At 42.9% G+C, this 14,910-nt stretch overlaps 3 protein-coding genes across 4 annotated transcripts; 2 read left to right on the forward strand and 1 right to left on the reverse strand.

Annotated features, from left to right (window-relative positions):
- Positions 1-4,966: 4,966 nt before the first annotated feature.
- LOC116188336 lies at positions 4,967-6,558 on the forward strand. The gene is made up of 2 exons (XM_031517619.1): positions 4,967-5,820; positions 5,924-6,558. The coding sequence occupies exons 1-2, from the start codon at positions 5,327-5,329 to the stop codon at positions 6,252-6,254; spliced, it is 825 nt and encodes a 274-aa protein (XP_031373479.1). The 5' UTR covers positions 4,967-5,326; the 3' UTR covers positions 6,255-6,558.
- Positions 6,559-7,534: 976 nt separating this feature from the next.
- Positions 7,535-10,338, forward strand: LOC116188330 (elongation factor 1-alpha). Of its 2 annotated transcripts, XM_031517611.1 has the most exons (3): positions 7,535-7,687; positions 8,477-8,956; positions 9,067-10,329. In XM_031517611.1, the coding sequence occupies exons 2-3, from the start codon at positions 8,495-8,497 to the stop codon at positions 9,952-9,954; spliced, it is 1,350 nt and encodes a 449-aa protein (XP_031373471.1). In that variant the 5' UTR covers positions 7,535-7,687; positions 8,477-8,494; the 3' UTR covers positions 9,955-10,329. The 2 variants fall into 2 exon arrangements, with proteins under 2 accessions (XP_031373471.1, XP_031373472.1); XM_031517612.1 differs by lacking the exon at positions 7,535-7,687 and having other exon boundaries at positions 8,490-8,956; positions 9,067-10,338.
- Positions 10,339-11,813: 1,475 nt separating this feature from the next.
- LOC116188331 (elongation factor 1-alpha) lies at positions 11,814-14,341 on the reverse strand. The gene is made up of 3 exons (XM_031517613.1): positions 14,189-14,341; positions 13,058-13,541; positions 11,814-12,948 (listed from the first exon to the last, which is right to left on the reverse strand). The coding sequence occupies exons 2-3, from the start codon at positions 13,517-13,519 to the stop codon at positions 12,061-12,063; spliced, it is 1,350 nt and encodes a 449-aa protein (XP_031373473.1). The 5' UTR covers positions 13,520-13,541; positions 14,189-14,341; the 3' UTR covers positions 11,814-12,060.
- Positions 14,342-14,910: the final 569 nt, after the last annotated feature.

The following is a 14,910-nucleotide window of genomic DNA, read 5'->3' on the forward strand; positions in this document are numbered from 1 at the left end:
GAGCTCACCGGCGAGCAGTTCCGCTCACATTTCTTTGGGATCGATCTCTTTAGGCAGCTCATATGCGGATTGTTATTATGTTTTCGAAGCATGGATTTACTCGATGAGATGAATCGTAGTCAGATTAGGTCTTGACGGTTCGAGTTTGAGTGCTCACCAATGGAGTCCAATCATAACAAAGACGCCACATTCAAATAAGATATGGGTTTGGTCCCAAAAAAGAAAAAGAAAAAGAAAAAGAAAAAGAATATGGGTTCGACACGAACTATCCAAAAGAAACTGAGATCCTGAACACGCATCATCGGTATGGGTCAAGGTTTGGTCCAAGGAGTTCATTCTAGTAAACTACTTAAATCATCGGAATTCAATTACAAGGGCACTCGACTTCCTTCAGCTGGCCTCCTTTATTACGCCAATCGAACTGAGGTCTTAACTATCCTGATGTTGATCCATTTAAGAAACCGCGCCACGGGAACCTATTGATGTGCATCAATCATTAATCAAAAAGTCGAAGGATACAAAATATCGCATGGAAAATGTGGACGTGAAAAATCTGAATTTTTTAATTTTAATACAGAAAGAAAAAGAAGGATATAAAAAGAGTCGCGTCTAATTATGATATATGGTTCGCTTAAAAAAAATGATGGTGGACATAATTGAAAAAAAATTATAATAAATTACGCGTTTTATTGTCGCGTGAAGAAACTTCATTCACAGTACAGAGATCTAAAATATATCTCTTATTTTAGTCCAAACTAACGTTCGAACGGGATTAGTTTCAATCAAATTTTAAGCTGAGAAACGCCTTGGGATCACTCCGAAAAGGGGGGCGAGAAAAGAGCCCCGTCTAGAAGGCTAAGTGCTGTGGCTACTTTTGGCTAATTTGGCATCTCTCTCCGCCTGCTTTTCTAGAAGGAGATGAGACCAAACCCCATGAAAGTGAAAAAAAACACCATCTTTAATTCTGTGCCGCCTTCTCCGTTGTCTTGTCTGCCTTCTTCCAAAGCCCGCTCTCGTTTTCAACAGATCCCTTACCCAACTCTCAAGCATTGCATTATATAACAAACTCTTCCTCTTCTTCCGTTTGATAACTAAACAGCGCTGCTTCTCATAGTTCCTTGCTCAAAGAAACAGCAAGAAGGAGAGAAGAAGATCGAGAAAATGGTTGCCGAGAAAATTCACCACGAAAGCCGCGACAATTCGCTGCAGGACCAGTACGAGGAAGCAGAGGACACGCTCTCGCTCTGCGACCTTCCCATATACGGAGACTTCAAGTCCGACGAGTGGACGGACGATAGCTTCTCCAGGGAATCCTCAGACGACCAAGATTTCTTCGAATTCTCCTCCCAGGACTATAAAGTACAGTCCCAGTCCTTCCCATCGGAGAACATCGTCTTCTGTGGCAAGATCATCCCTTACAAGCAGCCCGACGCCCTCAGCTCGGGAAGGACCGATAAGCCCCGGAAACAAAGAAGGCAGCCATCGAGGTGGAGGTCTCTCCTGTTGCAGTTGGGCATCTTGTCGAACCGGCACCGGTCGGGTGTTGATAAGTACAAGAGTCTTCAGAACAGTAGATGGTATCTGTTCGTGTTCGGGGTGGGCCGCTTCCCGATGGAGATGGAACTCGGGGATATCAGGACGAGGCAGAACCGCCTTAAGGCCAGTAAGGGCCCCAATTCTACCGTGTTTATGAATGGGACGTTGGAGAAGAAGAGCCGGAACCACCACCGTATCGGTTGCATGCCACTCTTGTGAAATATATCGGAGATTACCCGTCCATGTCCTCCTTGACAATGGTCGAGTCAGGATCGAGTCACTTGATCCATTGGAATATCGAGCAGTAGATGATATGACATGGCATTCCTTTGGTTGTCTGTAGATATTTGACCTAGAATTAGGATTCAAGCACTTCAAACATACCAAGTGCTGTACCGGTGGGAAGGGATGGGAGTCGATGACTCGATGGTGATATATCTAGTGATATTAGACAAACATGTACCATGCAAGTCCTTGTATATACGAGGAGGAGGATATCTATATTTTGATTTGTGAAATATCCATAAATCATTACTGTAGATTCATTTTTATGTTATGAATCGAGATCAATGTAATGATAATATCCTTTGATCCTTTGAGTTCGAGTACTATGTACATAGTACATAGACGACACGGAATATGCATTATACATGAACGTCTACATATGTACGCCAAACTTCATTAATTATATCAGTTATATTTTTCCTTGTCTACAAAACTTTTAATTATACATATGCCGATGACTTGTTTGTCCCAAAAGAAAAAGGACGACATTGGAGAGAATATTTGGAGAAGAAGGCGTGGAGACTAATCATCCTAACTAAAGACCAAGAGCAACCAACCTGACTTGATTCAAGCGGTTCAACGCTTGTTCCGCTTAAATAATATTTTGGATTCGAGTCATTATGAATGCATAAATTCAGGAGCTCTACCCCTCAGTGGGCCGACCTAGTTCGACTGGATTAGTCATAGCCCAACTAGCTTTCGAATATTAGAATTCACGCCGAAAAAAAGAAGAATAAACGAGCAAATATATACGTAACGTAGGACTAGGAGACGGCCATTGGACTTTGTGAATTACCCAACTCATGGACTCTTTGTCGGCTGTTCTGTATTTGGGTTGAGATCATCGTTAGTTTCCAGAAGAGGTGCTGTCTACGCGAAAAATATGTAAACACACATAGCTCGACATCCCAAATGATATAAGCTCGTGGAGTTAAGCTAGCTGATATGAGATGGTCGACTAGCTGCTGTAAGCATATATCTGGAAATCAAGCCGTGACTACGGTTAAAGTCGTAAAAGTTCTTCGATTTTTTTTTTCGGGTATAAAGGGTTCGAACTCTCTTATACCGAGACTGACCAGTCTAATTTTTTCTGATGTGAACTATCTCGAAGATGTGTTAAAAATTGGCGCGCTAAAGTTTTTTCTGCCCGTTTTACGGTTTGTGTATTCCATTTTTTTTTTTTGTTTTTTTTGGGTTCAAACAATAACATGTTGTACTTATCATATTTTTCCAACATCTCCTAGGAATTTAGACAGGAATATTACAGAACTCTATATAAGTTTGAAAAGAAAACTAACAACCAACAGTCATTTCTTTTGAACTTGAACCTTAATAAAGTTGACTGGGTCAATAATTATAGATATAGATTGTAATCATAATAAAGATTTAATTGAACTTACATCACTACCACAGAAATATAATATAATGTAATCGAGTAATTAATTTCTTCCCCTTCTCGATCTAAATCAAAATCAAAGGTCTGCGTATGCGTCTTCTATCAATATGACTAATATTATATATATGATGACTTTTTTACTCAGCTTCTGGATGATCAATCAAACCAAAACACATATAGCCAATTAATTCTCAATTAGTCCTATGATCTTGAATTTTATATGTCCCCTTGCCCATCGCTCTGGGTTCCAGGTTCCTTGATTATCAAGCATGGTTTGACTGGTCTCTGACTCTGTTTGTTTTTTTTTTTCGGAAGCATGGTTTAACTTTAATCAAAACGTAAATGTTGGTGTGGCCTATTGACGTACCAGCCCCGATAGATTAACAGCGACGAACACATGCACCGATATATTCTTATTTGTTGTCCAATTTCGAATTGGGCGAAGAGAAAGAAATAACGGTGCCGAAATGTCCTTAATTCAAATTCGTGCTTATCAAATTTACGAGGCCATAATTGCTTGGACATCTGATTCAAGAATTAAATCGATTTAGATAAAACTTTTGAATTGAAAACCAATGGATCGATTTGTGGACCTGGGCAAACTAGGCTTGGATGGTTCGATGTAGTCGTAGTAATAGTCAAAGCTTAGCTCACGAGGTTGGAACGTTAAACCGGGGAAAGAGGTTAAAAGGGCAAAAAAAAAAAAAAGGACCAATTCCTGGAAAGATCGTCCCTAAATTAAACTGTAGTAAGTATGACTGATGATGACGATGATGTCCCATTGTCATCTAGAAAATCAGTTATTTATGGCCCAAACCTCATACATATATATATATATATATAGTATGATATAGTAATACATCTGTCTATTCCAACTTTTTTCCCATGTTGACCAGTGGTCTCCCGGCTCCATCCGTCCCTGTCTCTGCCTGCCATTCTAGAAGACCACCGCGCCAATCTTCTTTTTATTTCTTAAAATACATAATAATAATAATAATAATGATCCGATAACATTTGCAATATTAGCTCACGTCAAAGAGACATACAGAAGAACATACGATGGAGCTCGAGCACGTACAAGAGAGGTTTGCGTTAATGTCGTCGAGATGATTCATGATGTGCACTCAATAATAGCAACATATATCGCTACATGATGGTAACATTTGGTATGAAGACCCATTCCATTATAGTTCTATTGACATGCCCATAATGTCCTCACCAACCGATTGCGACGTGTTTATTAAATTTTTGAACAAATATCTGAAGATATTGAGGGATAGTATTTATTGATTTTGCATCGAACCTAAATGCATTCAATGCTAGATGCGATCCTCCCTTTGTATGTATATGGAAATTCAGCTAAATAAGGGCATAACTTAAGGATCACTTAAAATGTGCAATGCCTATAGTACCGGTACTCGAACCAGAAATTGGGAGTTTCTACTGCACTTGAGGGCATGGTATCTGAAAATTTCATCTCCATTCAATGGAGCATGCCTCGTTTAACAGAGGGACAGGCTTTCCCAATTCAAACGGTCGGTAGCCTAAAATACCATATCCAGCCATAATATCGTGATTTTTTTCTCTATGTATACTTTTAGTATTTGAAAGTCTAATGTATTTCAACTATTCGAGTCCAAACCGAATGGGTCCAGTAAGGAATTAAAACTCTTATACCGTGAATTTTTTTCATTCACGAGATTCGAACTTAAAAAATTATATAAAGTGAAAAAACGTCACCAATTTAAATTGATCGATTCCATGGAAGTTTTCACGAGAAAATAACAGGGAAAAAGGCCCTAGAAATTTGCACATTTCTTTATCCGTTACACCACCTTTCTTTCCATCTAGAAGGCCGTCTTCGTCAGGCAAGTGACCTGCCACTTCTCTCTCTGTTTGTCCTTCTGTCAGACGCACATCAAATCCCCCAAATTTTGGTCTCCGACATGATCTTGGACGCAAATTGTATATCTATCCTATAAAAACGCAGATGCAGACACCCATCGGCTCCAAAATCAGCGCCAACTCATCTACCTAAAAAAAAAATCAGCACCAACGTTCCTAATTCCCCTCTTTTCTCGCCTCATTTCTCTTCCCTCTGATCTGAAAATGGCCATAACAGATCAAGATCCCACTTCTCATGGAGATGATCCTGATCGTGGTCTTCTGCAAGACCCAGATGATGCAGAGCTCGAGACAGTCTCCCTCTGCGATCTCCCACTGTACAGCAACGAATACGAATGCGAACGCCACCAGTTCAGCTCGTCCCCGAACATCGATCATGGGGATCCCTTCGAGTTCTCCAGTGATGACCTGTCTGCCTCCGGGAGCAAAATGTGCACGGCAGATAACATAATCTTCTGTGGCAGGCTTATCCCCTACGGGTGGGAACCGCCCTCTGCGAGTGAAGTAGCCCCCGAAGCATGGGGCAAGGTCGGCGGCACCCACCAGCCCAAGAAGAAGAAATGGAAGTTCTTCAAGTGGAGGCTGCTGTTCAGAAAACACAGGCATCGCTATTCTAAATCCCACGATGAGAAGTTCAGTGACAGGAGTGGTTCCAAGAAGGAGCATCGACCGGCACGCTTGCCCCTGGAAAAATACAGGTGAACTTTACGGGCTGATGCCGTTAATTTTTCGGATCTGAAAGAAAGGAAAACTACTTACTTGCTAATACACGACATTAATTTGGAACTCCCATATATGTAGATACGTTCCTGAGAAGTGCATGGACAAATACGGTTTCTCGATGAGGAGACTACCAACGCAGACGGGTCGGGTCAAGTGCAGATGGTACCTGCTCATGTTCCGCTCAGCGCGGTTGCCCATCGGGATGGAGTTACATGACATGAAGACAAGACAGAGCCGCATGAATCTTTCTTCGTCATTCCGATCACTAGACAGCGATGGCGGCATCGGCAGTGGAAGAGACTCTGACGGGAAAGGAAACCAGAACTGGGGCCTGTGGCGGTTGCTGAGGGCCTTGAGTTGCAGTAGCAGTCTGCAATGTGAGAGTGCTACCATTACGAAAAGATCATAGGCTTCATGTCTTGGCTTCGGGAGATGATTGATATCGTATCGTTCCTGAGCGAACGAATATGGAGATGAATTTTAGCACAGCGACACAGTATGGGGAGTCATCCTTATGGACGACTCGAGAGATCTTATCGCATAGAAATTTATAGAGTAGTCCGATGTCTCAGCTCATGCAGGGAGACCTTTAGCAAGGCTGCTTGAGATGTACAGTTAAAAAAATTTTGCAGCAATAGTTAGGCAGAAATAAACTTGAACTATATTCCGTTCCGCCGGGATTAATACGAGTTCAACCGTCTATTTCTGAACCTCGATGCTCTGCACTCTTCCTCCTCCCTTCCAAGGTACAGTATGGGTTATTCCAGTTAAATTTGAAACAACGCATATCAGCAATTGGTTCGAAAAATACATCGGTTTATGCCGAGACGACCATTGATAGTTAACTCTGTGTTTCATGTGAACTTCATTTTCCCATGCGATCTATATGCTTGAAATGGACAAACATTAAACGACCTTTTATTCGCAGAGGAAGTTGCTTTCAATGAATATGTTGGGTCGAGCACTAGTTAGGAGAACCACCTCATCCCACGGAAAAGATCGAAATCACTTTTTGGTTTTGATTGTCCCATTTTGCTGAAAAGTCAAAAAGAGACGTTTGAAATTGGGTTGAAACTTGAAAAGTCATCGACTATTGCTGATTACATGCAACATTGTAATATCAAAGTTGAAGAGAAAATACCAACGAGTTGGCTCAAGCGATTTATACTCATTCGACTTAAGTAAAATTTCGAATTCGAGTCATTGTAAACGCATAAAATCTACGTTGAGAGAATTTTCTTCCTTAATGGGCCAATCCGGCTTAACTGAATTAGTCGGAGCCCGATTGGACTTCTAGATACCTGAATTCATAAAAAAAAAGTTGAAAAGAAAATGGAATAACCTATATATATAAGAGAAAGCGGTACCATAAAGACATCACCTCATCTAAAATCAAACTATTTTCAGGGACCGTCTGGTTTCATCTCTACTCCACTGCATTAAATGGAGGCAAAATAATTGAGAGAATTTATATTAAAATAATAAATTTATATTAATGATTAAGAAAAAGTACGTGATCGAAAACAATAAAGAGGAAAAAACGTAGACGACACTGTCAATGGACTATCACGTTATGGGCCGCGTGGAGCCCATACAGCAATCCGACTACTGGCAGTTAGTTTTGTGGGCGGCCCAGCCCAATAACCCGGCCCAAGTTTGACTTTACCATGACGGCCTTGTCCGTCTCGTGCTGTTATGCCGACCTACGATTGTCAACCCTAATCAAGCACTAATAAATTCGTAAGAGGGCGCACAACCCTGCTGCTCTCCGTCACTGCCGCTCTGCTCTCTCGCTCACTCTCTCCCTCTCTGCCTCTGAGATTCCCCTCCCAACGCGTTCAGGTGAAGCTTCCGTTCCCTCAATCTGATCTGCATTCGTTTTATCTCTGCTACGCGATTACTATATGAGCTCTCGTTGCGGATTGATGGACTGATGATGTTGCTTTTCTGTAGTTTATTGGCGTCTTTAGATTTGCTCATCTATAAATCTGTGAATCCGATAGATTGATTTTGTCGCAGTGCATAATCCTCTCATTAGAATCACGCGCTCGTTTTGTGTGGCTTCAGTTACGATAATATGTCGTTGGCTCCATGCAGTTGATAGCTGGTTTAGGTTTGTCTAGGTCTGTAGTTATATTGCTTGAGTTTCTATTCGTTATCAAGGTTGAAACATTGAGATGAAATCGATCTATGGATTCTCTGGAGATATGTATTGTCTTCGGATCTGTGCCTTGGGTTCGTTTTCCTCAATAAGTCAACCTTTGTTTTGATGTATTTCGAAATTCGCTAGCTGCTATTGTGTAATTGGTACACACACTGCTCTTATAAAGCAGTGTTCGATCATCTCGGTTCGACTCCGAGTAGTGGCAGGGCATCTTCTAAAAGAGATGGAGTGGGTCCTACAATGAACCCATTTTTTAGCTTTGAAACCATGAAGTATTTATTAACTGATCATTTGATAAATGTTGTTTGGATTTTCAGAATATAGAAATGTGTGTCTACCAAGGAACATCTTGAGTTTACGAATTGCTGTTGGTCGAAGATAACTTTATTTTAGTATGTTGCATGTGCTAGCTGATAATTTGAACTTGTGCTGATCTTCCTGTCTATGTTGTCCATCTGTAATTGCAGTTATCTTGAAACTCTAAAATGGGTAAGGAAAAGGTCCACATCAACATCGTGGTCATCGGCCACGTCGACTCTGGTAAGTCGACCACCACTGGTCACTTGATCTACAAGCTCGGAGGTATTGACAAGCGTGTGATTGAGAGGTTCGAGAAGGAGGCTGCTGAAATGAACAAGAGGTCCTTCAAGTACGCCTGGGTGCTCGACAAGCTGAAGGCTGAGCGTGAGCGTGGTATCACCATCGATATTGCTCTCTGGAAGTTCGAGACAACCAAATACTACTGCACTGTGATCGATGCCCCTGGACACCGTGACTTCATCAAGAACATGATTACTGGAACTTCCCAGGCCGACTGTGCTGTGCTGATCATTGATTCCACCACTGGTGGTTTTGAGGCTGGTATCTCCAAGGATGGGCAGACACGTGAGCATGCTCTCCTTGCTTTCACCCTTGGTGTCAAGCAAATGATCTGCTGCTGTAACAAGGTAATTGCATCTCGACATCATATAATATAAGCTGTTTGTGCTTACATGTCTCTTGCATTGGGCATTAATCGCCATAGTACCCAATTAATGTTTGTGTCCTCCTCCAACAGATGGATGCCACCACCCCCAAGTATTCCAAGGCTAGGTATGATGAAATTGTCAAGGAAGTCTCCTCCTACCTGAAGAAGGTCGGATACAACCCCGACAAGATTCCATTCGTCCCCATCTCTGGGTTCGAGGGAGACAACATGATTGAGAGGTCCACCAACCTCGACTGGTACAAGGGCCCGACCCTCCTGGAGGCTCTTGACCAGATCAATGAGCCCAAGAGGCCCTCCGACAAGCCCCTCCGACTTCCCCTTCAGGATGTCTACAAGATTGGTGGTATTGGAACTGTTCCTGTCGGTCGTGTTGAGACTGGTGTACTCAAGCCTGGTATGGTTGTCACCTTTGGTCCCTCTGGACTGACCACTGAAGTCAAGTCCGTCGAGATGCACCACGAGGCTCTGCAGGAGGCACTCCCTGGTGACAATGTCGGGTTCAACGTGAAGAACGTTGCTGTTAAGGATCTCAAGCGTGGATTCGTTGCATCAAATTCCAAGGATGATCCTGCCAAGGAAGCTGCTAACTTCACCTCCCAGGTCATCATCATGAACCACCCTGGTCAGATTGGCAACGGCTACGCCCCGGTGCTCGACTGCCACACCTCTCACATTGCAGTGAAGTTTGCTGAGATCCTGACCAAGATCGACAGGCGGTCGGGTAAGGAACTCGAGAAGGAACCCAAGTTCTTGAAGAACGGTGACGCGGGGATGATCAAGATGATTCCGACCAAGCCCATGGTGGTCGAGACCTTCTCTGCGTACCCTCCCCTAGGCCGTTTCGCTGTCAGGGACATGCGTCAGACCGTGGCTGTTGGTGTCATCAAGAGTGTGGAGAAGAAAGACCCTAGTGGTGCCAAGGTGACCAAGTCTGCCGCCAAAAAGGGTGGCAAGTGAATCGTGCAGGTCGAGGGCCGCTGCTACTACCACAATGCAGCTTTGGCTGTTGGCAGCGCTGCCCGTTTCTATTTCCCTGTCAGTATCGGAGTCTTGTCCCTGCCATCTAGCCGCTGGTTGCAGAACTGGGTTCTTGATAGGAGGTGGCGTGCCTTTTTGAGTCAGTGTCTGATGACTGCTTCGGTTGTCTGAGTGTGTCTTAATTATGGTCTTGTCATTCTTGTGAGGTGATGTTAGGAGAGCTGCTTTGAGCTCCTATCACATTGCTTAATAGAGTCAAACTTAATGTTTAAACACCACCATTGGGAGCTGTCTATTTGAGATTTTCTTTTTCAATGTCTATGTTCCTAAGCTTAATAGATTATCTTGGATATCGCATTATTAGTTATTGCTGTTCTTTTACTTTCGAATCAAATTGCAAGCTTTAGATGGATCAAGGAAATCAAGCTTCTTCCATCCACGCAGCGTGAGTTAGAGAACAGGTGAGGAACAAACGAAGTTCTCTTGTTTCAATAGTTTGGCTGCAAAACTCGCAGTCTGATGCAGCTAACATTAATAACTCCGTTTTACTAACCTCTGCTTAGCACTAAGCTTTTTGTCTTTTAAAGCTTGCTAGCACATAAATGAGATGAGATTCGAGGAATATGCCAATTCCGAAGGAAACCCCACCATCCTTCATTAGACCTTCGACAATATGTGATGCAATTCAAAAATATATTTTTTTGTATTTTGTATTTTTTATTTTATTGGTAGATTGACAAAAGGATCTAAGTGATGTACATTTTAGTGGTAGATTGAGTCGACATGCCCCGCCACTACTACACAAAGGAAGACCTCATCCAACGGGCAGTGAGATAGGTGGTCACTCACCTTTTATGTGTGTGTGTGTATATATATATATATTTTTACAAGCAAGATGATATTCAGACATGTACTCGAAATGGAATTGCAATAGACCAACACGCACACACACACACATATATATAGCCATACAACTGCAATATTGATAAAATGCAGATGATAGATATGTCATTCATCCGACCACGGATTTTTGCCATTGATATAGGCCATAGGTAGTTTTCCCGTATTTATGTCCTCCATATCAAAAGCAATTTTCGTATACCAATCAAATGATCAACGAACATTACAAAGGCTCCCTTCATGCTCAGCCTCAGCGAGTGCGTACTGAACTCGCAGATGAATTCTATGCAACTATCAATCTGACAATAGCCCAGCAGCAAAGCCCCGTCCATGTCCAGTGGGTCCCTCCTCCCTCCTTCTGGGTGGGCAAAGTTGAAGTCCTTTTGGATGGCTCAGCTGAGAACTCTTCAGGAAAAAGCAGGGGCTGGACCGGCTGGTGGGGTTCTTCGAAACGACCTGGGATGGGAGGTTGGTTCAGGGGTTCTGGTCCTTTTATCTTGGAGCCACTAACAGCCCTGGGCCTTTGAGAGACGGTTTATGCATGGCTCGTGACTAGGGCATCCCATCTCTTCCCTTGTAGAGTTGGATGCCAAGGTTGTGATCGATTTGTTTTTTGGGCAACCCCTGTGATAATTTGCTGCTGATGCCCATAATTTTGGATTGCAGGAACTTAACTCGTGCCTCATCAATTTTAGGACTCAGCATGCATTTAGGGAGGCTAACACGGCAGCTGATTTTATGGCTCGGACTGCTCGGGAAGATCTGCACTCTCAAGATGCCATTGTCCATTGCGATGCTCCTCCCTTCGAGGTGCTCAATTTTATTTTGTAAGATCAGACGAGAGTGTCAAATACCCGTATCGAGATGTCTCGGATGATCCTTAGTTGCTTTTATTAATATATTCCAATTCTACCAATTAAATAAAAAAGATGACCAAATAGAAGCAAATAAAGTTCTTGAGCAAAATGACATTTAACAGGTTTAGGGCAATACTAGAGATCGCCTAATACAAAAACAACAGAGCTCTCCTCCAACCTTCAGCAGAGCAATCAGCTCAACAGAAAGAAGCAAAACCAGTAGCATTCTCGCCTAGCCGCCGAAAAAAGAAAAAAACTAACAAAAGGATAAATTGCTGCAAAAACTAGCATATGTGGGAAATCATCGAACTACCACTCAAAAAACGACTCACTTGCCACCCTTCTTGGCAGCAGACTTGGTCACCTTGGCACCACTAGGGTCCTTCTTCTCCACACTCTTGATGACACCAACAGCCACGGTCTGACGCATGTCCCTGACAGCGAAACGGCCTAGGGGAGGGTACGCAGAGAAGGTCTCGACCACCATGGGCTTGGTCGGAATCATCTTGATCATCCCCGCGTCACCGTTCTTCAAGAACTTGGGTTCCTTCTCGAGTTCCTTACCCGACCGCCTGTCGATCTTGGTCAGGATCTCAGCAAACTTCACTGCAATGTGAGAGGTGTGGCAGTCGAGCACCGGGGCGTAGCCGTTGCCAATCTGACCAGGGTGGTTCATGATGATGACCTGGGAGGTGAAGTTAGCAGCTTCCTTGGCAGGATCATCCTTGGAATTTGATGCAACGAATCCACGCTTGAGATCCTTAACAGCAACGTTCTTCACGTTGAACCCGACATTGTCACCAGGGAGTGCCTCCTGCAGAGCCTCGTGGTGCATCTCGACGGACTTGACTTCAGTGGTCAGTCCAGAGGGACCAAAGGTGACAACCATACCAGGCTTGAGTACACCAGTCTCAACACGACCGACAGGAACAGTTCCAATACCACCAATCTTGTAGACATCCTGAAGGGGAAGTCGGAGGGGCTTGTCGGAGGGCCTCTTGGGCTCATTGATCTGGTCAAGAGCCTCCAGGAGGGTCGGGCCCTTGTACCAGTCGAGGTTGGTGGACCTCTCAATCATGTTGTCTCCCTCGAACCCAGAGATGGGGACGAATGGAATCTTGTCGGGGTTGTATCCGACCTTCTTCAGGTAGGAGGAGACTTCCTTGACAATTTCATCATACCTAGCCTTGGAATACTTGGGGGTGGTGGCATCCATCTGTTGGAGGAGGACACAAACATTAATTGGGCACTATGGCGATTAATGCCAATGCAAGAGACATGTAAGCACAAACAGCTTATATTATATGATGTCGAGATGCAATTACCTTGTTACAGCAGCAGATCATTTGCTTGACACCAAGGGTGAAAGCAAGGAGAGCATGCTCACGTGTCTGCCCATCCTTGGAGATACCAGCCTCAAAACCACCAGTGGTGGAATCAATGATCAGCACAGCACAGTCGGCCTGGGAAGTTCCAGTAATCATGTTCTTGATGAAGTCACGGTGTCCAGGGGCATCGATCACAGTGCAGTAGTATTTGGTTGTCTCGAACTTCCAGAGAGCAATATCGATGGTGATACCACGCTCACGCTCAGCCTTCAGCTTGTCGAGCACCCAGGCGTACTTGAAGGACCTCTTGTTCATTTCAGCAGCCTCCTTCTCGAACCTCTCAATCACACGCTTGTCAATACCTCCGAGCTTGTAGATCAAGTGACCAGTGGTGGTCGACTTACCAGAGTCGACGTGGCCGATGACCACGATGTTGATGTGGACCTTCTCCTTACCCATAGTTAATGTGTGGGACTACGACCTGCAAAATACATTCTCAGTGAGAATTCATCTCAGGATGCATATTACCTCATGAAAAAAACACGCAGATCTGAATAACAAGCCGAATGAACTGGAATAAACATACACGAATTTCACTGAATGGACACAAATGAACCACACAAAGCGCGGAATTTTTATCTTGAAAAATGGACTGCCTGCTAATCGTCAGAATCAGAGTTTCCATGTCATTATTGCACCAGTAGGAAACAGCAAAACACCATATTAACCCAATCATCTCATTCAATTACTAACTGACATCCTTCTGAATTCATTTGGAGATAACAGATTAATGAACCGCCAACAGTTTCGCTACAATCATCAGCAAAGACAATTATAAGCATTACTCAATAATTATCCCCCAAAAAAAAAAAAGCATAATTCAATCGACGTGAGATAACCAGATCATAGAAACCACGAACATCTAATCAATTATCCAGAAACCTGCACTATACGACGATCGAGAACCGATACGTATCGGATTTTCGAGAAAAACATCCGCACATCTATACTGGACGACATGCTACCAAAAGATAAGTACAAGATTGCAATCAGCAGAAAACATAGATCCGTAGAGCAGAGGAATCTATCAAAAGCAGATGAGCAATGAGATGCCACGAGCTAACTCACCTGAAGAGAGGGGTTCCGCTTAAACCCTAGGCTGCAGCGAGAGCAAGAGGCGGAGATATGAGAACTGAAAGCCAGAGACTGAGAGACGGAGACTTTAGTAGGGTTTGAGGAGAGCTGATATAGCTGCCTCGATATTTCCTTTCCATAAACGTCCCTGAGTTTTAGCAATAATGCCATATATGTCCTCCATCCGACGTGGCTGTGCGTGAGATAATTGGTGGGGTATTCACCTCCCTTGCCTTTTATCGGACGGATTGTCCTAGGATTTCACATCGTTATTATAACTTGAATTAATTCAAGTGATTTGATACTTATTTTTTTAAAAAAAAGTCTCGAATTTCAATCTTATGAGTGTATTAAATTTACGCTGGGAAAGTTTTACCCCTTAGTGAGTCACAGGATTATTATCCGACTATATATTTTATATTATATATAGATGATTAGATAATAATTTCCATTATATTGTGCATGAAATAAATTAATATTATGAATTAATTAATGCGGTGGTTTAATCAATGTGATGTGTTAATAAATGTCAACTATGTAATAAACGAAAATGCTTAATCATGTTAGGAGATATGTGAAGGATCGGGCCATGAGGAGTTGAGGGATGGAAGATTGGAGCAACAACATTAATTCTCATTTTCCGTTTTGCAATTATATATTATATATAGATTAGTAACATGATTGACATTAGAGATTAAAAAAATTAAAATAATATT

The sequence above is a fragment of the Punica granatum genome, chromosome 8 (genome assembly GCF_007655135.1).
Source record: "Punica granatum isolate Tunisia-2019 chromosome 8, ASM765513v2, whole genome shotgun sequence".
Classification (NCBI taxonomy): Eukaryota; Viridiplantae; Streptophyta; class Magnoliopsida; order Myrtales; family Lythraceae; genus Punica; species Punica granatum.